The following is a 22,165-nucleotide window of genomic DNA, read 5'->3' as shown; positions in this document are numbered from 1 at the left end:
CATCTCGTCCCCTTTGTCACCATTATCACCGTCATTTTTGCAGATAGCTCTTCATGCACCGACCTTCTTCCCTTCCTCCCTTTGTCCCGTCCATCCATCCATCCATCCATCCATCCATCCATCCTTTCCTAATAGGAATATACCCATGCGCTCTTCGGGAGCTGCTTTTTATGCTCCACACTACATTACATATGAACAAAATGGCCCAGGCTCTGGTTTGTAGGGACAGCAACCAGGGCTGTGCGCCCCTGGAGTGTTGTGTTGCTAGATTCCGCGTCCACCGGGTAAACCTAGTCACCTTTGTGTCGGTGCCATTGAATGTAAAGAACTTTGCAGACCGAGAACACTTGCCCTCGGATGTGCTGGCAATAAAAAGACGTTTCAGGAAGATCTTCAAAGTGAAAGAGTAACCAAGTGAATGCTTATACCATTTTTATATTTCCTGTCTTCTTCATCGGGCTGGGGGCAGAGGGGTTCCCGGAGCAGAGACTGGGTCCCCCTCCTACCCCGTCAGACTGGCAGTTCCCCAGGCAAGGATGGTGCTCCTTTCTCCCTCTTTCTCTCTGCCATCCTCCCCCCACCAGACCTGTGGACGGTGGCAGTTCTGGTTGTGTGTCCTTACTCTGTCCTGTGCAATGGCTGCCTGGGGGCCGGAGGACCCTGCGGCCAAGGGGGTGTCCAGTGCTTCCCCAGGGAACCCCCCTTCTCCTCCTCCTTGACACCCAGTATGAAGGGAGCATGGCACCTGTCAACACTGCCTCCCTCGCAGGCCTAGTAGACACTTCCTGTCTAACTGGGAGCCCCTGCCCACCCTGCACACCCCCAGCCTTCCCTGTCCCTCAGGCCAGCCCTCTTATTCCAGCTGCTGTGGCCCGAAGCTCTCCCGTCATCCCCAACTCCCCTCTTTCTCCCACACCCACATGCAACAACCCTTCCCAGCCCCGTCCTCAAGAGCATTGAGAATCCTGCCTTCTTCCCCATGTTCACGGTTACCCCTGGGGCAGAGCCACTGTCGTCTCACCTCTTACGGTGGCTCCCAGACCAGAAATGCCTTCAGAGCAGGGACTGCGGTCTGTTCTGTTCTCAGCTGCGTCTCCATCGCCTGCAGGAGTGCCAACCCCTGAGTAGGTGCTCTGCAAACTCTTGTCAAGCAGGCCTGAGACCAGGCAGGGCTGCAAAGGAGGGATTTTGAGAAACGAATCAGGCCTCCCCAGCCCCTGGCTCTGAGGGGCCCTCCCCCATGGTGCTGGCCTGAGGGTGGCCTTTGCCATCTCTGGAGTCGGGGTACGAGGGCAGGCCCTCACCTCCTGGGGGTGGTATAGCGGGCCAGGGGGACCTGGGGGCAGGCCACGGCACTCCCACTTACTGACAGCGGGTCCTGCAGCCGTGAGTCTCTTCTCCAGAACGTGAGGATCCCGAGAAGAGTCCTTAGCGTTTCTTTTAGTGAATGCTTGCTGTCAGGCACTGCGCCCAGTTCCCGCAGCCCCACAGCAGTCACCGGGACGGGCACAGCTGCCACCGGACACCCGGGAAATGAAGCCACGGGGGTAGGGTAACCGCCCAAGGTCATAGGTTGTAAGAGGCAGAGCCAGGATTCGAACCCCGGAGGTCTGACTGCCCTGTGCTTCTGGGCTACCTGATTTCTCAGCACTGGAGATCAGATCTGCACCTGGCGCTTCATCAGCCCTCAGAAAATGCTGACGTCATTACGTTGGCGCGTTCAGACAACCAGGAGTCTGAGGATAGAGGCAAAGCTCGGGGAAGGAGAGACAGGGCCGACGGGGAGCTTCGGCTGGCAGCTGGGCCCTGCTCCCTGGGGACCCCTGCCGAAGCCCCCATTTCCCATCCCTCTGGGAGACCCGAGGTGCCTCCTCCCCTGGCCTCCTGGATTGACAGGCCTGAGTGAGAGGGCTGGGCGGGGAGCCAGGAGGTGGGGACTCCGGCTCAGGCAGCTAATCAGGTCACAGGGTGAAATTAAAAGGGAGGAGGAAAGCTCCGACCCGTCAGAAGGCAAGCTCCTTCCTGGCGCGACTTGGTGCCCAGGAGAGGAGCCGGGGCCATAGGAAGTGCAGAGGCCGGCGGCCAGGGGCATGGGATGGCCCCGCAGAGGTCTGTGCGGCTGTCCCTGAAGAAGCCCACCTACGCCGTGTGTGTGGTGGGGGTCGAGACGTCTGTGGACGTTCACAGGTGAGAGCTGAGAGGTACCCACCTGGCTGCAGAGGGCTGGGCCACCGGGGAGGACCCCAAGGCCACGGGGTGGTCGCCCGGTGGACAAATCGAACGTGCTGGTAGGAGATGGTTCTGACGGCAGGGCAGGTGGAGTGGGATGGAGAACTGGGGCTAAGGTTTCAGGCCCATCTTGGGGTTCCATCTCCTGGGCACCGGGGTCAGGTCTTTGGCCTCGAGGCCCCTGGATAAAGGTTCTAGCTCTGAGCCCTGGGCTCTGCGTTCTGACGTCAGCATGGGACTTGGGTGCAACACCAGAACGAACTGGTGCTCGAGACAGGGAGCGGGACTGGGCCACCCTGAATTTCTCCCTCTGCCTCTTGCCAACGACCCATCTGTCTGAGGTGGAGAGGTGTGAGGTGTGTGGCAGCTCGATCCTTGGAGGCCCGCCAGGGTGATTGGGATCAGGAGGGAGTGTCAGAGGGATGATTCAAGGAGTTAATAAAAGACAAGAACCTAGAATAAGACCCGGTCTCATGTTTGCCACCGTGATGACGATGGTGCTGGTGGCGATGGTAGCCCTGGTGACATCTTAAGGGCCCCAGAAGAATCGGCTTCTCCCTTTGGCCTGAGTCCTCTCTGTCCTGGCTCTGCCCAGATGGGGGCCCAGGGAGCTGGACTTGGGGGGTCTTGGGCAGCCTTTCCAGCTCTGACACTGTCTATGGACTCCATCCCTGCTGGATCAGATGGGGCTGGAGCCTCTGCAGATAAGGGGCTCAGGGTGGAGGCCCCCCTCTCCGAGGAGGTGGGGGCTGGGGAGACTGGGCTCTCGCTGCACTCCTGGATCTCAGGTGCTGTGCTGTCCCAGTCTGGCTAGTGAATGCAGGGCCTGACTTCCCACTTGGCCTCAGGTGAGCCTGTGTCCCGGAAGCCCTCCTGACCCCTCTGACAGTGGCCTGCGGCCCCAGGGACAGGGCTGAGGAGGGGGAGCCAGGATGCATGGAGGCCGGACCTCGGCTCTGAGTCCTGTCGGAAGCCCTGGTGTGGGGCTGCTTCTCTGGGACCAGCCTAGACCTTATTTTCTCCTGTCCCTTCAACGTAGCGTTTCCCAGGCTTAGCAAATGGGAAACCAGGGTGCCCAGTTAAGTACGCTTTTGAGAGAGACAACAAAGAATTATTCCAGCATATTGTCTGGGTCATCCTTATGTTTTTAAAAACTGCTGCTTAGCTGAAATTCATATTTAGCTGGGCCTCCAGCTTTGTCTGGCCACCCTGCTTTCACACCAAGGGCAAGGAAGGGGTGGCTAGTGGGCGCCCACGGTCCGATTCCGGACCTTTGCTCTCATCCCCAGGGGATGGTCATCCAGGCCTCTACTCTCATCCCCAGGGGACGGTCATCCAGGCCTCTACTCTCATCCCCAGGGGATGGTCATCCAGGCCTCTGCTCTCATCCCCAGGGGAAGGTCATTTCAGAAACTTAGGCCTACATGGTGCGGCTGACTAAGGCCAGAAGCATTTTACTGGGAGCCCGGAGACACGGGTTCTGGTCCTGGCTCTACTGCTGACTTGCTGTCTGGCGTGGGCCAAGTCACTGGCCCTTTGCTGGGCCTCCTCCCTTATCTGAGTCCCAAGAGGGTGAGCTAAGTCCCCTCCCTCTTGGGGAGGTCAAGCACCAGATTCTGAGCTGGACAGACTTGGTTTGTCATCCTAGCTCCATTCGTGGCTGTATGCCCCGGGCAAGCCGCTGCCCTTCTCTGAGCTGTGGCTTCCTCAGCTGACAATAGCACGGACCTCCACGGGGCAGGGTGGGGAGTAAATGAGACCCTGGCTGTGTAGGGCCCCTGGAAGGCAGAGACGGTGCTCACAGCTCCGACAGCTCTGTGGGTTCCCTGTTCTCTGGTCCCTTTTCCTCCCATCACGTCTCAGAAGGTCAGAGGAACAGAGGACAGATCGGGCTGGGTGTGGTGGGAACAGAGGGCTGTGCTGTCTGGGAATCCCTTTGGGATCACCAAGCACCTCAGCATCTTCAGATTCGGGCCCTGGCCCAGCCATGGAGCATGAGGAAGCTGCCTGGGTCAGCCACAGCTGCTGTGCTCTGGTTGACCCTGGGAGGGGGCGCTACTTCAGTGCTATTTCTGAGTGAGCACTTTATTTTGTTTTATTCTATTCTATGCTATTTTTTAAAGATTTTATTTATTTATTTATGAGAGACACAGAGAGAGAGAGAGAGAGAAAGAGGCAGAGGGAGAAGCAGGCTCCATGCAGGGAGCCCGACGTGGGACTTGATCCCAGGACTCCAGGATCAGGCCCTGGGCTGAAGGCGGTGCTAAACCGCTGAGCCGCCCGGGCTGCCCTATTCTATTCTATTTTAAACACGGGGCTTGAACCCATGACCATGAGATCAAGACCTGAGCCAACTGAGCCACCCAGGCGCCCCCTGAGTGAGCATTTTGAGAGATCCCCACCCAACAGCCCTTGAGGACCCTTCACGCTGGGCATTGGTCTTGACTAGGGATGTAGCCACGGAGGGTCTCTAGAAAATAAAGCTTTAATCTGCAGCAGTTTGGTTTAAGAGTAGATGTAAGGAAGAACTTCCCAGCCATCTGGTCTGGGATGGGTAGAGAAAGAGGCATGAAATTATCAGCCTGGGAAGGTTTGAAGAGAGCCTAAAGGTCACCCAGGGCCTGGGTTGCACATGATGATCAGTGTGGGGCCTCTCCACCCCCATTGCCACGAGTCTGGCTCCAGCTGAGACCAAGCAGGGGTCTCTACTTAGCTTTTGCTGGTAAAAGTGGGGGAGTACCCCGCCCCTGCACCGAAGAGGTGGTTTGTGGGTCACCTGAGCTGCCGGGAGGCCAAGCCCCCCAGGAGGGCCAGTGGGTGGGCATGCGGGGTGACATCATGGGGAGTGATGAACTCCCCTGGTGCTGTGTGCACTGTGTGGAGCAATGTTTGTCTTTGGGGTAACTGTGTGCCCCAGCCCCGGGAACCTTTGGAAAACGCCCGACTCTGGGTGTGCTAAGATTCTACACCATCCCCTCACTCCATGGCCTAACTCACCATCCTGACCTGTCACCCCAGCGCGCTGGCTCTCCATCCTGACCCTCCCGGTCTGGTCAGACTGCTCTGGTTGTCCCTGCCCGTGCTTGGAGGTGGCCCCCAGAGGATGCACGCCAAAGAAGAGGGGGTGGGCGGTGTGGGGGGGAATCGATTCGTGGTGCAGTCTCACCCCCTTTGTCTGCCCAGAGGCCAGAATCAGAGCTCCAGGCCAGAGGCGGTAATGAATGTTTACTCCCTGGCCAGGACGAGAAGGCTGGCTGGGTGGGGGACACAGACATCCTCCCGGGTCCCAACCCAGCCTCCCCCAGTTCTGCAAAGCATCAGGGCAAAATAGAGTCTTCAGATCAGGCTGGCGGAGTTCGGGTGCCCAGAGAGGAGGCCTCCGCAGGCCGCTGATGAGCCAGAGACTGGCCCCAGGCTGCTGCTTTTCCCTGGGCTGCTGTGTCTTTCCAAAACCCCGAAAATGCCAAAACAGAGTTATAAAACCTGTGGTGTGTATATTCTTAATGTTTACATTGAGTAAATTGATGCTTTTAACGTGCACAGAAGTACAATGAAGCATAATTGTGCTGCTCACGGGATAATGACAGGGTTGTGGAGACGCTAATTCGTATGACGGACAGGCCTCAAGAGCCGGGCTGGACCTGGGCTGAAGGGCCGGGTGAGGACCGTGTCTCGGCCCGGCTCCCTCCTGGGCCACACCGCATTCCTTCATTAGAAGTAATGTCACAGTTTAGACGTGAGGTGCTTGGAGACTTCGGGGCTTCCCTACGCCGCGCGGGTGGCGATCCATGTAGAGTGTGGACACGGGCCGTGGAGTGTGTGCTCTCGGGACGGGAAGCGTTGGCATCGGGTGGTCCTCCGAGGTCAGCCGCTCCTCCATCCTGCAGGCGTCCCTGCCTCCCTGGTCCGCCTGGCCACCTGCCATTTGAGACCACGGGCCCTCCCCTCCCTGCCACTCCCATCATCTCTGGTCTTTGAACCCAGCCTCATTCTGCGCCTTCGGTTTTCCTTCCTGCCGCCCTCACTGCCAGCCCCCAGCTGCCCCTTCTCCGCCCAGTCCCTGCCCTTCCTCGCTGGGGGGCCGACCAGCCGGGGACCCTGAGAGAGCGCTCGAGACGCCAGGAATGGGAGGGTGGCTCACATGTGACGTGGATTCCTCTCGACCCCAAAACGCTCTCCGTCTGACATGTCCTCAGCTTCGCGCCCTCCAGAGAGGCTTCCACTCCCTTCTTGGTGGCTGCTGAGCAGCTGTTTAGCTCTGCCAAGGGGTCCTGAGGCTCGCAGATGTTGTGGGCGGGATGTGGGGCTAGAAGGAACTGGCTAGCAGCCCCTGGGTGCCTCGGTTGGTTGGGCATCCGACTCTTGGTCTCGGCTCAGGTCGAGATCTCAACATTGTGGGGCCGAGCCTCATGTCGGGCGTGCCATATTCTCTCTCCCTCTCCCTCTGCCCTCTCTCTCTCTCCTTCCCTTTAAAATAAATAAATAAGTAAATATGTGAATCTTTTAAAATAGAGAAAGAAAGAAAGAGCTGGCAAATTCCTTCCCAGCTATGGGGGGAGCCCAGGAGGTGGGCCTCAGCTGTGGGCCTAGACGGGCGCCCTGCAGACAGCACGAGGGAGCTGGGACCATCTGGGAGCTCTTGGCGGGGGCCTGCCCTCTCCGGAGGTCGGGCACTGTGTTCGGGCCTCCAAATGGCCCGGGGAGGCCAGTCACCCGCACTGGAGTCCACGGCCACGTGGGGCCCTGAAGGTGCTCCAGCCACGGCTGTGAGCCCGCCCGCCCCCGCCGGGGTCCCGGGCACCACGCTGGGACGGGTGGGCTAAGGCAGGGCTGGTTGGACCCCGTGGCGGGTACAGCTGGTGCGTCTGCTGGGCCCGGGCGAGGACTGGGAAGGCAGGCGGGTTCCATCCTCCCCGGGCACCGAGGGGGAACTCTGTGGCGCTGGGACCATCTGGGAGTCAACGCAGCACCCGCTGCTGAGAACAGGGTGGCTGGTAGTCACGACCTCTGGGTGGGGCTCAGGCTTAGACTTGCAGGCTGTGTGACCTCGGGCCCGTGGCTTAGCCTCGCTGTGGCTGCTCCGCCCACGAGAGGTGGGGATAACATTGCTTGTTGTTCATACCTGTGGCTTTGGCCCCCATTTTACAGACGAGGAATTTCATAAGGCACGAAATGCATACGCACGGGCATGCATGGTGACCCCACGGGGAGAGGGAAGGAGTGACTCATGGGTGACTTCCCATCCACAGCTCTGGGCTCGCGCTCTCTCCATCTGTCTCTCTCGCTCGTGCGCACGGAGAGGTTCTCGTCCCCAGCCCCTGCGTGCCTCTGCTGGGGAGGCCTGGCGCTGAGACTGGCACCCCCCGGCCCAGCCCCCACTCCCAGGAAGGCAGGGGGTCCCAGGAAGGCCTGCCCCGGGTGCGCCCTCCTTCCTTCCAGGCCCTGGGCGTGCCCCTCCGTGAGCAATGACAGGGCACAGGTTACCCACGATTGTAATCTCTGGGAAGGAAGGGAAGAAAGAGGGAGAGAGCACAGCCCTGCCCTGCGCCCTTCCAGGTTGAGGCGAGAATGTGTGCCCGTGATGGGGAGTCTGCAAGGTGCCAGCCGTTTGCCCTCCCCTGACCTCTGTCAGCCGCAGCCAGCACCCCGGGGAGGCCCAGGGAGAAAGCCGCACCGGGGTGGGGAAGCTGGGGGACCTTCTGCGGCCTTTGCCCCATGGTGGTCACTTAGCAGATGCCTCTGCACACCTGCCCTGTGTGCAGCTCCGTGCTGGGCTCGGCACTCGGTGGGGACACGGCCCAGTCCTGCCCGTCACGGGCTCCTGTCGCAGTCTGGGAGCCAAAAGGACTTCAGGATGCGGATGTTCCCAACCCACATGTTAGTGAAGGGAGGTACGGGGCTCCTCTTATCCACCAGCCCTCGCACCAGCACCTGCTCGCTCCCCAAGCCCTGGCGACCGCAGGGACAGGGGTGACACCGTAGCAAGTGCTCACTGCCTTATCCCGATGAAGTGTCACAACAAACCTGTGCGGTGCAGACATCTCAAATGATCCCCAAATGGCAGTTGAAGAAAGTGAGACGTAGAGAGGTCAAGGGACTTGTCCAAAGGCACGCAGCCCACGAAAGGCTGGAGCTGGGATTTGAACCCAGGTTTACTTCGACCCCCAAAGGCCTCATTATCCTTTTTTTTTAATTTTTTTTAAGGCCTCATTATCTGAGCATCTCCTCCGTTGCTGGGTCCGCTCGAGGGGTGGAGTGGGGTCAAGGCTGAGGTTGGGCTTTGGAGTCAGTCCCCGGTGGGGTCAAATCCCAGCTCTGTCACTCAGGTCCCCGTGTGTGGCCTCCCTTTGAATCTCAGTCTGTAAAATAGGGAGAGGAATATTTAACTTCCCTGCCCCGCAGGCAGGGCCCAGGCGATGGAATTGGAGTGGGATAGAAGTGCGGCGCAGACCGTGGTGTGGACTCGTCGAGGGCAGGGCCGGGGCGATTCCTCTCTGCTTTCACCGGACACACAGCAGGTGCTCGGGGAATGTGCGCTGAGGCCGAGCGGCCAGCGGCACTAACCGGACGCTCCATGTGCCCCTGCGGGGTGATGCCCCTTAGGATGGGAGCCTGCAGGGGGCTGGTCGGCCCGCTGGGACTGTCGGCCACGGCGGGTCTGGGCCCCCAGCAGAAGCACCCCCAGGGCTGGCCGCTCCAGAGAGGACCCGCCGGCTGGCATTCCTTGTGGCTTCAGTCCAGAAAACTCCAAGTCTAGGACATTGGGAGGTGGCACCTTGGGGGCATCCAGTGGGCAGGTGTCCGGTCAGGTGTGAGGGTGGCTATCGGCTCGGCCGGGCCAGGCAGCTCAAGGGCTGCCCACTGGCTCACTCCTCAGCTCTTCCATCTGATTCTACATCATTCTCTTCTCCTGCCTTTGCCTTTGCCCAGCACGGTGCCCTGGGCAGCCCTCCAGGGCACACGAGTCCTTTGCCACCCTGTCCCATCCCCACCCACCCAGCTGGAGGCCAAGTCAGCACCATCTGCCCTCCCTGCCCAGACCCTAGGCTGGGAAGAGGGGCCCCAGACCCCCAGCTCTATTCCCAGGGGCTGGTATGATGGAGGGCATGGGAGGGACTTCTCCACGACTATTGTGTTTCTCTTCTCCTCGGAGGCCAAGTGGTAAGTAAGGTGTGGCCTGCTGAACCCCCGTGGGAGGAGGCTTCCGGGAGCCAGGGTGCAGCTAAGCAAAGGAAAAGCTTTCCAATTACCTGAGCTGTCAAAACACAAAGGAGTGTGAGGTAGTGAGTTGTCTGTCACCGGAAGTATTCAAGCACAGCCCTTTTAAAAAATTTTTATTTATTTATTCATGAGAGACACAGAGAGAGGCAGAGACACAGGCAGAGGGAGAAGCAGGCTCCAGGACCCCGGGGTCACGCCCTGGGCTGAAGGCAGATGCTCCACCGCTGAGCCCCCCAGGCGCCCCTCAAGCACAGAGTCCTGCGGGGGGCAGCAGGCAGGCCAGGATGATCTCTGGGACCCTTCTCCGACCTGAGGCCTATGAACACCCTGCAGAGGACTCACTGTTTAGGGCAAGCAGGAGCCAGGAGGTCATGGGCGCTGGCTGCCCTCTTGCCCTGCACCGACCTCACCCCTGCAAAGTTCAGGTGCACGTGTGGCGAGGAAGGGACATGGCTTTCCTGACTCGGTGCCCCACACGCTGCCTTGGCCACCGCCTCCGTCCCCCACCCACTCCCAAGCAACCATGTTGAGGAGCTTGTGTTGCAAGGTTTCGACATTTTCCTTTTTCCTTCCTACATCTTCCCCACCTAACTCATCCTTCCGGTCCCCGCTGGGGGCACGCTCAGGGCACGCATGCTCCTTTTAACGTCAGCCAGGCCAGCACAAAATAGAAGACAAACCTGCTGCTCCCTCCTCCCTCTGCCAGCTGTGTGACCCTAGGAAAGTTACTTAACCTCTCTGGGATTTCTTCGTGGGTCAAATGAGGACAGCAACACATACCTGGGAGGGTGCGTGTAGATGAGATCATGGGTGTCAAAACCTGAGCACATGCCTGCAGCATACCCCTCCCCACTATTACCCCCGGGACACCCTGTGCTTACGCCTTATCAGGTGGGGGGGCACACACCTCGCCACAGCAGGTGGGCTGGGTTCCTGCTGACTTGAGATCCTCCGTCCCACCCTCTGCACCTCCTTCTAGGAGATTCTCTAAGCATTGACTCTTCTCCTTGCAGCCTCTTTATGAGCCTGGCACACAGGTCCAGGCTGGGCACGGGGCGCAGGGATGCGCAGGACGAGTCAGCCAGGACGCTGCTCTGGGTGACACAGACGGATGGTGAAGGGGCCCCCAAGGAAGGTCTGAACCAGTGCTGTGGGAACACAGGGGACGCGGAGAGCTGGCCCGAGTGGGCTGGTCTGCTGGGGGTCCCGGGGACAGTAACCGTAACGGTGGCAGTGGCACTAATGCCTATGAAACTCCTACTGTGTGCCAAGGGCTTGAAATGCATCATCTCATGGGATCCCCCAACAGCCCTAGGAGGTAGCTCCCTGGGTTATGCCCCTTTCACAGAGGGGGGAAGTAGAGGCTCAGAGCAGTTGAGTGAGCGGGTTTGAGCCCACGCTCCACACAGAACGCGCACTTCCCTCCGTGGAAGAGGTGGCAGTTGAAGTGGGTCTTCAAGAATGCAGAAGGTTCCACTGCCCCCATCCGCATCCTCACCCCGTGCCCCTGCAGAGGCAGGAGAAGGGCTCTGGGAAGCAGGGCAAGGTGAGGGCACCCGCCGGTGGGCGTCAGCATGGACGTGATGACAAGGACACGATGACTGCATGCGTGGGAATGACGGAGACCCTCTCCTCTGAGGGGAGCTTTCACATGCTTTGTGTCACCTGCCTGTGAGGTTGGGGTGGGGCTGGGGGCTGCACCCAAGGGCGGCAAGCGGGCAGGTGTCACCTGGAGGCTCCTAGCCCACAGCCCCCCCCAGCAGCCCTTCATCCACGGCCCCCGCAGATCCGGGAGCCCGAGCCATGGGGAAGGCAGCGCGAGTCCCCCCCTTCGAGGACCGGGCGGGTTGGGGGAGGCCGTCAAGGGAAGAGAATCTGAGCTGCAAGTGCCTGCCCCGCATAACCCATAAGCCGCCAGGCATGCGCACCAGCCGGAAGCCGCAGCCCCCTCCCAGGGTCCTCTCCTCCCCCCCCTCCTCTCCCCCTCCCCTTCCCCCTCCTCTGTCCCCTCCCCTCCCCCTCCCCTCTTCTCCCCCTACCCCCTCCTCTCCCCTCCTCTCCTCCTTCCTCTTCCCCCTTTCCCTCCTCTCCCCCCTTTCCCTCCTCTCCCCCCTTTCCTTCCTCTCCCCCCTTTCCTTCCTCTCTCCCCCTCCTCCCAGTCTGCAAAGCTCCCGCTGGAGTCCCCTCAGCTCTTTCACACCTTTTCCACCCTGAGCAGCGACCTAAGTGAAACCACCTGGGTGGCGGTGACAGACCAGGGAAGGCTGCGGGGAGCTGGGGGGGGTGGGGGTGGGCTAGAGGGCGGGAGACACCTGCAAGGGTGGAGGCGGAGCCCTGGGCGTCCCTCCTGCCTGTCGCCCCCCCTCCCCGAGGCCCGGCCTCCGAGGGACTCACCTGGCACCTGCTGGCCCAGGACCCCAGGGATGGCAACAGCTGAGCAGGGGCACGGGCGGCGAAAAGCGGGCTGGGCTTGGAAGCCCCAGGGCATTTGTTCCCGCTCTGGCCCCTCTTCCTTTACCGTCGTTGTTATTACTGTTACTGTTATTTCTTACCCTAAATAGGGAGTCCGGAGCCAGGGCCGTGACTTGGAAATGTCACCTTTTGCCTGAAGCTGGGGATTGGCTGCACGGAGCCCCGCCCCCTCGAAAGGGCAGTGCCTGGGGCTGGCAGGTCCTGGCTGGGCGTCTCCACCTCCGTGGAGCTGGAGCCCCTCTGCCGTGGGTGCCACCGGCCCTCGGGGTGCGCGGGCAGAGGCCCTGGGGCCAGGGGGTCGGATTCTGGTCCAGCGCAGCCCCCCCCCCCCGCTGCCCCCAGCCTGGCAGTCCCAGTTTCTGGCTTGCCCTGTCCTCATTGTTTGTGCCCCTGGTGGGTGCTGGGCACCAAACGGGGCGCTCAGGTGCCAGTAGCATTAGAGAGAGCAAAGTGGGGAATAAAATCCCTGCATTCCAGAGGGAGATGCAGGAGGGAAAGGCAATAAGCAAATACGTCAAAATAAGGAGACTGTGTCAGGTGGAAGGAAGCTGGCTCACGGGGGAGGGAGCCTGGGCCTCATGGTGTCTTCCTCTCACACTGTCCTAAATTGGGCAGAGAAGACCTCTCTGAGAAGGAAATGAGGGCCGGGGACCCAATGGATATCTACCAGCTGAACATTCTGAGCGAGGGGAACGGCAGGTGCAAAGGGCCTGAGGTGGGCGTGAGCTGGGCGCGCTGGAGGCAGAGCAAGGAGCTGGGGAGGGCGGAGAGGGGAGCCAAGTGGGCAGGAAGCCAGTTTGGCTCTGTGGAAGGCTGATGAGTGGGAGGGACAGCATAGGACTTTTTTTTTTTTTTTTTTTAAAGAGGACCCTTCTACTGTTACATCCAGAACAGACTGAGGGCCACAGGAGTGCAGGCGGGAGACCAGCCTGTTGTAAAAATCCACGTGGAAGCGGTTGGTGCTCCGCCCCGGGGTGTGAGCCGTTGGGGAGGTGAGAGTGTCCGCTCTGGAGGCGACGTGAAGGTGGAGTCCTTAGGCTTTGCTGGGGCGCTGGGTGTGAGCGCGAGGGAGGGAGGGGACCCCAGGCTGAAGCCGAGGATGGAGTGGTTTAGATCACGCAGGGGTGGGGAAGTGGGAGTTTGGTTTGGGACACTTTAAATCAATCAATCAATGAATCAATATTGCTTTTTAGAGTAGAACTTCTTTTACTTTTTTTTAAAAAGATTTTTATTTATTTAGTCATGACAGAGAGAGAGAGAGAGGCAGAGACACAGGCAGGGGGACAAGCAGGCTCCATGCAGGGAGCCCGACGTGCGACTGGATCCCGGGTCTCCAGGATCAGGCCCTGGGCTGAAGGTGGCGCCAAATCGCTGAGCCACCTGGGCTGCCCTAGAACTTTTTTATTTTTATTTTTTTTAATTTATTTATTCATGATAGACATAGAGAGAGAGAGAGGCAGAGACACAGGAGGAGGGAGAAGCAGGCTCCATGCTGGGAGCCCAACATGGGACTCGATCCCGGGACTCCAGGATCGCGCCCTGGGCCAAAGGCAGGTGCTAAACCGCTGAGCCACCCAGGGATCCCCCTAGAACTTAAAAAAAAAAAATTATTCCAGTATCTGACATACGGTGTTATACTAGTTTCAGGTGCACAATATAGTGATTTGGCAACTCAGCGCTCATCATTTTAAGTGTGCTCATTAATTCCCATCCTGCCCCCGGCCTCCCACCCCAACCTCCCCTCTGTTAGCCATCAGTTTGTTCTTTATAGTTAAGAATCTGATTTTTGGTTTGTCTCTTTTTTTCTTGTTCATTCGTTTTGTTTCTTAAATTCTACATATAACGGTAATGACGGGATATTTGTGTTTCTCTAACTTATTTCACTCAGCATTATACCTTCTAGATCCATCCATGTTGTTGCAAATGGCAAGATTTATTCTTTTTTATGGCTGTATAATATTCCATTGCGTATATAAAAATATATATTTATATACTATAAATATTGTATGCATATAGTATACGCATGTTTATACATGCATATTTATATATTTTTATGCATCTTTATACCACATATTTTTTATCCATTCATCTATCAACAGACACATGGGCTGCTTCCATAATTTGGCTATTGTCGATAAACTTAAGGGTGCATGTATCTTTTCAAATTAGTGTTTTCACGTGACTTGGGTAAACACTCAGTAGGGGAATTACTGGATCATAGAGTAGTTCTATTTTTAATTTTTTGAGGAACCTCCATACTATTTTCCACAATGGCTGCACCGGTTTGCATTCCCAACAGTGCATGAAAGTTCTCTTTTCTCTGCATCCTCACCAACACTTGTTGTTTCTTGTGTTTTTGAGTTTAGCCATTCTGACAGGTGTGAGGTGATTCCTCATTGTGATTTTGATTTGCATCTCCCCAGTGATGAATGATGTCGAGCATCTTTTCATGTGTCTGTTGGCCATCTGGATGTCTTCTTTGGAGACATGTCTGTTCATGTCTTCTTGCCATTTTCAATTGAATTATTTGGGTTTTTTGGGTGTTGGGTTGTATCAGTTCTTTATATATTTTGGATATTGACTCTTTATTGGATATATCATTTGCAAATATCTTCTCCCATGCAGTAGGCTGCCTTTTTGTCTTGTTGATTGTTTCCTTCACTTTGCAGAAACTTTCTATTTTGATGTAGTCCCAATAGTTTATTTTTGCATTTGTTTCCCTTGCGTCAGGAGACATATCTAGAAAAATGTTGCTATGGCTGATATCAGAGAGATTACTGCCTATGTTCTCTTCTAGAGTTTTTATGGTTTCAGGGCTCACATTTAGGTCCTTAATTTATTCTGAGTTTATTTTTGTGTATGGTGTTAGAAAGTGATCCACTTTCATTCTTTTGCTGCCTAGTTTTCCCAATACCATTTTTTGAAGAGACTGTCTTTTTCCCAATGCATATTCTTGTCTCCTTTGTTGAAGATAATTGACCATATAATTGTAGGTTTATTTCTGGGTTTTCTATTCTGTTCCATTGATCTACATGTCTATTTTTGTGCCAGTATCATACTGTTTTGATTACTGTAGCTTGGTAGTGTATCTTGATATCTGGAATTATGATATCTCTAGTTTTGTTCTTCTTTTTCAAGATTGCTTTGGATAATTTGGGGTCTTTTGTAGTTCCATACAAATTTTAGGATTATTTTTTATAGTTCTGTGAAAAATGCTGTTGGTATTTTGATAGAGATTGCATTAAATCTTTAGAGATTTTTAAAATTTTTTTTTAATTTATGATAGTCACACACAGAGAGAGAGAGAGAGAGAGAGAGAGAGGCAGAGGCACAGGCAGAGGGAGAAGCAGGCTCCATGCACCGGGAGCCCGACGCGGGATTTGATCCCGGGTCTCCAGGATCATGCCCTGGGCCAAAGGCAGGCGCCAAACCGCTGCACCACCCAGGGATCCCCTAAATCTGTAGATTATTTTGAGTAGCAGGGACACTTTAACAATATTTGTTCTTCTAATCCATGAGCATGGAATATCTTTCCATTTGTTTGTGTGGTTTTCAATTTCTTTCATGTCTTATAGTTTTCAACATAAAGGTCTTTCACCTCCTTGAGTTTACTCCTAGGTATTTTATTATTTATAAAATAATATTTATTTATAAATTTATAAATAAAAGGTATTTTTATTTATGGTGGAATTATAAATGAGATTATTTTGTTAATTTCTATTTCTGCTACTTGATGTTTAGTGTATAGAAATGTGACAGATTTCTGTATATTGGTTTTGTATCCCGCGACCTTACTGAATTCACTTCTCAGTTCTAGTAGTTTTTTGGTGTAGTCTTTAGGGCTTTCTATATACGGTATCATGTCATCTGCAAATAGTGAGTTTATTCCTTACCAGTTTGGATATCTTTTATTTCTTTTTCTTGTCTAATTGCTGTAGCAAGGACTTCCAATACTATGTTAAATAACAGTGGTGAGAGTGGACATCCTGGTCTTGTTCCTGATCTTAGGGGAAAAGCTCTCAGTTTTTTACCATCGAGTATGATGTTAGCTGTGGACTTTTATTTAAGACTTAAAGGTATGTTCCCTCTAAACCTACTTTATTGAGAATTTTTAAAAAGTTATTTAAATTCAATTTGCCAACATATAGTATAACACCCAGTGCTCATCTTGTTGAGGATTTTTATCATGAAGGGATGTTGTGCTTTGTTGAATGCTTTTTCTCCATCTGCTGAAGTGATCATATGGTTTTTATCCTTCTTGTTATGTGATGTATCATGATGATTGATTTGCAAATATCGAACCACTCTTGTATCCCAGTAATAAATCCCACTTGATTGTGGTGAATAATTTTTTAGTGTATTTTTGCTAACATTTTGTTGAGGATTTTTGCATCTGTGTTCATGAGAGATATTGGCCTGTAGTTCTCTTTTTTGATGTCTTTATCTGGTTTTGGTATCAGGATCATGTCCTCATAGAATGAATTTGGAAGCTTTCTACCTCTCTGTTTTTTGGAATAGTTTGAGAAGAATAGGTATTAACTTTTCTTTAAACATTTGGTAGAATTCACCTGTGAAGCCATCTGGTCCTGGACTTTCATTTGTTGGGAGTTTTTTGATTACTGATTCAATTTCATTGCTGGTAATCAGTCTGTTCAAATTTTCTATTTCTTTCTGATTCAGTTTTGGTAGGTTGTATGTTTCAAGGAATATATTCATTTCTTCTAGGTTGTCCAATTTCTGACACGTCATTTTTCATAATATTGTCTTACAATCATTTGTATTTCTGTTGTGTCTGTTTATTTCTCCTCTTTTGTTTCTGATTTTGTTTATTTGAGTTCTCTCTCTTTCTCTTCGAGTCTGGCTAGAAGTTTATCAATTTTGTTTGATCTTTTTAAAGAACCAGCTCCTGGTTTCGTTGATCTGTTCTGTTGTTTTTTTAGTTTCTATTTCATTTATTTCTTCTCTGAGTTTTAGAATTTCCTTCCTTTTACTGGTTTTTAATTTTGTTTGTTGTTCTTTTTCTAGCTCGTTTAGGTGTAAGATTAGGTTGTTTGAGCTTTGCTTCTTGAGCTAGGCCTGTATTGGTTATAAACTTCCTTCTTAAAACAGCTTTTGCTGCATCCCAAAGATTTTGGACCACTTTCATTTTCATTTGTCTCCATGTATTTTTTATTTCCTCTTTGATTGCTTGTTTCATTGATCGAAACATTCATTGTTTAGTGGCATGTTATTTAACCTCCACATGTATTTGTGGTCTTTCTAGATTTTTTTCTTGTGGTCGACTTCTAGTTTCATAGTATTGTAGTCAGAAAAGATGCATGGTATGACTTTAATCATTTTGAATTTTTTGAGACTTGTTCTGTGGCCTAATATGTGATCTTGATTCTGGAGAAAGTTCTGTCTGCACTTGAAATGAATGTGTACTCTGCTGTTTTAGGATGGAATGTTCTCTATGTTTCTGTTATATCCATCTGGTCCAACGTGTCACTCCAAGCCACTGTTTCCTTGTTAATTTTCTGTTTGGATGATCTGTCCACTGATGTAAGTGATATGTTAAAGTTTCCTACTATGATCGTATTACTGTCAATTACTTCCTTTATGTTTGTTATTAGCTAGTTTATGTATTTGGGTGCTCCCAGGTTGGGTGCATAAATATTTACAATTGTTATATCTTCTTGTTGGATTGTTCCCTTTATCATTATATATGGACATGTTAAATTTAAAGTGCCCGTTAGACACTCAAGGGAGATGTTCAAAAAGCAGTTAACTATATGGGTCTGGAGATGGAAAGTAAGGGTTCTAAGCATATCAACATGGTGATCATCATGGGGGTGGGTGTCACCAGACAAGAGAACTGAGCACCAGGTAGGCTCGAGCCAGCTGGGGCACACTTACAGGAGTGCATACTAGGTGACCGTGCCTGTTGCTTAGTGCTACTCCAATAATGCAGTCTGGAACTGGAGGGGAGGAAGCCACAGAATAGAATCACAGGCCCACTGGACCCACTGGTAGCTGGATCTGAGCTAAACCCATTGGTCACCTGACCACTGCAAGCCTCTACTCTGACTGGCAGATGGCCATGAAATGTGAGTCTCCTGCAATTAGCCTCAGTTCACAGCTCGTGTCCAATATAGCTGGAAAAGTCTGATTATTTCCTTTCCCCCAGTGCATAGTCACCTGGTAAAGATTGTGAATTCCTTTGGAGAAGGCTAGGGGCGAGGTGAACAGTACACATTTTTAGCAGTAGCGCAGGGTCCTTCCCTAACAGGACCCAATTCTCCATTTTTTTAGGAAGTTTATGAGCCTGTTGCCAAACACAGCCATGACAGTATTTAAAATTAAACTCTATGTGCTTACAATTCAATAAATTATGTTTAAAACAAAGGTAATAACTCAAAATGCACCACTTCCTTACTATTTTACTATACTCTACCATGATCTATGCTCTGAGGTCATTCACCTTTCTATGGTAGAAATTGTTATTTAGGGGGTGCTATTGTGCATTTCTTTGCGACTCTGAATTCAATGACATTGCATCGGTAACTTGAAATTGACCATTGGTGGAAGTCTCTAGACCACAGAAATTGGCAAAGCCTACAAACCGGAACTCCATTTATTGTTTTATTGATGAAGGAAAGTAACGCAGATTAAATTTAAAAGTGTGTTACATTGTGATTAGCACAAAAAAGTGAGGTGTTTGTCCAGTATTACGTGGCTCAGCAAAGAAGTTGCTAGTATCACCAATAGAGTGAGGCCAGTCTCCGTGGCTTCGCTTTCATTTTACTCTTGAACACAAATGAAAATATCAATCCACATTTATGTCACGTATCACATTTCATGACAACATATCTATTGGGGAAAGAATGAGCAGATTGGGATGCGACTCTGTTGGTGGAGCTGTGGTTGAATGGCCAGCATGGTTTGGCTGTGGTTGCGGGCGGCATTCTGTAAGAATTTGGGGGGGGATTTATGGGATTTACAAGTAATTTTACAATGAAGAGTCACATATATTGTACTATTGTTAATATTCTGTGTGCTACACATCATTGGCATCAGTAACATTAATAATAAACTTAAATATGCACTCGCCCCACAACTGGTAGTGGTTAACGGGGGGGCCAGCCTGCCCCTGCCTGGGCACTCTGCAGTTAAGAGGGCAGGGCAGCAAGGGAGAAGCCCAGGGGAGGAGAGGAGAGCCTGTGTCCCACAGACCAAGTGAGAAGTGTTTCAAGGACGACAGCTGATCGTTTGGGTCCGAGGTCCCTGATGGATCTCAAGAGGAGGAAGACAAGGGACCTCTGGAACTGGCATGAGAGCGGTTTCATTGGCACAGAGAGGAGGAGACCCCGATTAGGGGCAGGTTATAGGGACAAGGGGAGACAGGACTGGGCAGCAAGCACACACAACTCCCGAGGCATTTTTCTGTAAAGGAAAGGAGCCAAAGAGACAAAGGTGTGGCGTCCGAGCTGTCACCCCCCACCTCTCCACCTCCGGTTGGGTGGATCATAGGCGAGAAACAGAGGGAGAGACAGGGCGGCCCAGTCCTGTCCCTGTCTTGGGTACCAGTTCATTCTGATGCTGCACACAAGTTCCACCTGGATGTCGGAACGCATAGCCCAGACCCCAAAGCCTGGCCCCAGGACTTGGCTTATCTGCAACCTTGGGACCAAAGACCCCAGTGCCCAGGAGATGGAGTCCCAAGATGGGCCTGAGACCTTAGCCCCTCCCCACCAGGCTCTCCAGCCCCCACAAATGTTGTGAGGCTGCCAGGCAGTGGTAAGAGTCACTTGGGGTTGGCGGTCATGAATCTGAGTGGAATGAGCTGGCAGGTTAGCAGGTGGTATCGGTGGGCTGCTGGTGGCGGGCGCAGTTCTTGGTAATGACAGAGTCCGGGGTCTGTCCTGGGCGAGGGTGGCCGAGGCTGGATGGGGGCCAGGGTCGCCTGAAGAGGAGGAGGTCAAGCACCGGGGCGCCAGGGTGCTGGCCCATCACCCCCACGGCTACTGAAATAGGAAGTGGGGGCAGCAGCGCTGGAGCTGGTGGCAGGAGCCAGTCCCCTCCAGGAATGCGGGCAGAGGGACAATGCCATGGAAGTGACAGAGAGGAGCACACTGGGCTCCTGCTCATCTCGGGGCCCGGCGGTAGGGGAGGTGAGGGTGAAGTGGCCCCATTGGCAGGGCTGCAGGGGGGCCCCTGCCCACTGTGGGGTCAGGCTTCTGTTGTAGTGCGGAGGTCAGGGAAACACTCTGAGATGTGGTTGAGGCCACGGTGCAGGTGACAGCACGTGGGACTGTCCAGGAGTGGGGGCAGGTGGGAGATGGGGTCAGATGAGAGGGTGAGCGTCTGGGGTACTTGGGTTTCTAGGGTGACTAATGAAACCAGGATGAAGGGCAGGCAAGATAGGAATTCCTGAAGGTACCGGGCCCACGGGGATGCGGGGCCACGAGTGTGGGGTGGCGTGGGGGGGTCTTGCCAGTGGGCCCACAGGGCCCCAGCCCCTTCTCCACTCCGGCCGCATTTATAAAATGGGGATAATGATAACTGCCTTGCTGAGCCTCAGAGATCAGGTGCTGAGCAGGACTTGGGGTTGTTGTAACTCTGACCACTGACACCATTATCATCGGAGGCAGTCTGATGGGCACAGGTGACCGTGGTGGGGGTTACGGAGGGGTGACTGGTTACTCTAGAGGGTTCAATATCTCAGTGGGTCCTCAGGGGTCCAGGAAAAGATAGAGGCCGGAGGATACACCAGAGGACCCCTCTGGCCCAGCATCTTTGCAGTCAGGTGCATCTAGCAAGTGGACATGACCTTAAGTGGTGGCCTTGAGGCTGGTGGCTGTCTGGGGAGCGGCAGGGGAGAGCCATGACAAATAGGGGAGGGAGAAGGACCGACATGTCAGTGCTGTTGTCCAACTGCCCCTCTAGGGTATGGGCTCCCCATGGGGGGCCTAGCTTGAGGGATAGGGAGGAGGGGGAGAAGGTGGGGGCAAGGCACAGCATTAAATGGGGTGGTGGAGGGTTTCACTGAGAAGCCTTGAAGAGGGTAAGGAATGAGCCTTGTGGATATCTGGGGGGAAGAGCTAGTGCAAAGGCCCTGAGGCAGGACAGACTGGGAACTGTGTGGAACAGCAAGGAGGTCAGTGTGGCTGGAGCAGAGTGGGCGGGGGGAGCTCTGTGAGGAGGAGAGGTCGGGAGGTGGCAGGGGCAGATCACAGGGGGCCCTGTAAGTCCCGTGAGGCCTTTGCCTTTTACTGAGTGACGGAACCACTGCTTTTGAGGCAAGGAACAATACAATTGGCTTCAGTGGGCCGTGTGCAGGGCAGGCTGGAGGGGGCACAGGTGGGTCCGGGGAGACCCCTGAGGAGCTGCCCAGCAATCGGGTGGCGGCGGTGGGGGTGGTGAGAGGTGGACAGCCGAGTGGGTTTCCTATCGGGTCGGGGAATTTGGAAGTCCAGAATGGGAAGGCTTGGGGTGGGGGTGGGGGTGGGGGTCCAGAGGTCTGCTGCCTCTGCTCCGGGAGCCTCAGGGACCGCTGACGGAGTGGGGGGTACATGCCGTGGGTTGGCCTCACACCCTGCTCCCTTTGTCTGTCTCATGTCCTGGGTACTGTGTGGGATCCAGCGAAAGGGCCCTGCGCCTAGGCCGAAGCCCCACGGCCAGTGCTCGGCTCCCACTCCTCGGGTTACAGATGGGGAGACTGAGGCCGGAGGACAGGACAGGTGCCCAGGGTGGGTCACATCGAGCAGGGAGGGAGCCCAGGCTGCCCGGTGCCCAGTCGGCCGGTCTCCTGGCCGGGGGCAGGCCCCTCCCGCTCCCCTGCCCAGCTATTGGGGGTGCCGCTGTGGGGTCTCCCTCGGGGCCCCCTGGAACCTTTCCTCTCTCATTTCTGGCAGTGATGTGCCCAAGGGGGCCAAGACCTTCGGGGTCTCTGGGAGCTCTGGAGTGGAGGTGTTTGTGGTCTACGACCCAGCACGGGTGACGGTGCCCCCAGATGAGTCCCGCTGGCCGCTGGCCGCCGACGTGGAGGTGACCCTGTCCGTGGACGCGGCCAGTAAGGACTTGAATGATCTCAAGGTAAGAGGCCACGTCTCCGCGGCCAGGGGCTGCGTCTCCCACCCCCGCCCAAGCACAACCCCATTCACCCATCACTCTCCTCGGCCAGACCCCACGAGGCTCTGATGCCGACACCCGCAGAGCACATCTTGGGGCTGCTCCGCAGACACCCCGGGCACGCAAGCCCACC

At 54.4% G+C, this 22,165-nt stretch overlaps 1 protein-coding gene across 1 annotated transcript in view; it reads left to right on the top strand.

Annotated features, from left to right (window-relative positions):
• Positions 1–2,095: 2,095 nt before the first annotated feature.
• Positions 2,096–22,165, top strand: part of PADI1 (peptidyl arginine deiminase 1) — a 40,941-nt gene continuing 20,871 nt past the window's right edge. Inside the window, exons 1-2 of the mRNA XM_038531832.1 lie at positions 2,096–2,187; positions 21,816–21,996. Coding sequence (XP_038387760.1) covers positions 2,096–2,187; positions 21,816–21,996 — 273 coding nt within the window. The remainder of the gene's footprint in view (positions 2,188–21,815; positions 21,997–22,165) is intronic.

This window comes from Canis lupus, chromosome 2 (genome assembly GCF_011100685.1).
Source record: "Canis lupus familiaris isolate Mischka breed German Shepherd chromosome 2, alternate assembly UU_Cfam_GSD_1.0, whole genome shotgun sequence".
Classification (NCBI taxonomy): Eukaryota; Metazoa; Chordata; class Mammalia; order Carnivora; family Canidae; genus Canis; species Canis lupus.
The sequence above is the reverse complement of the archived record's forward strand: the minus strand, read 5'-3'. Positions and strand labels throughout refer to the sequence as shown.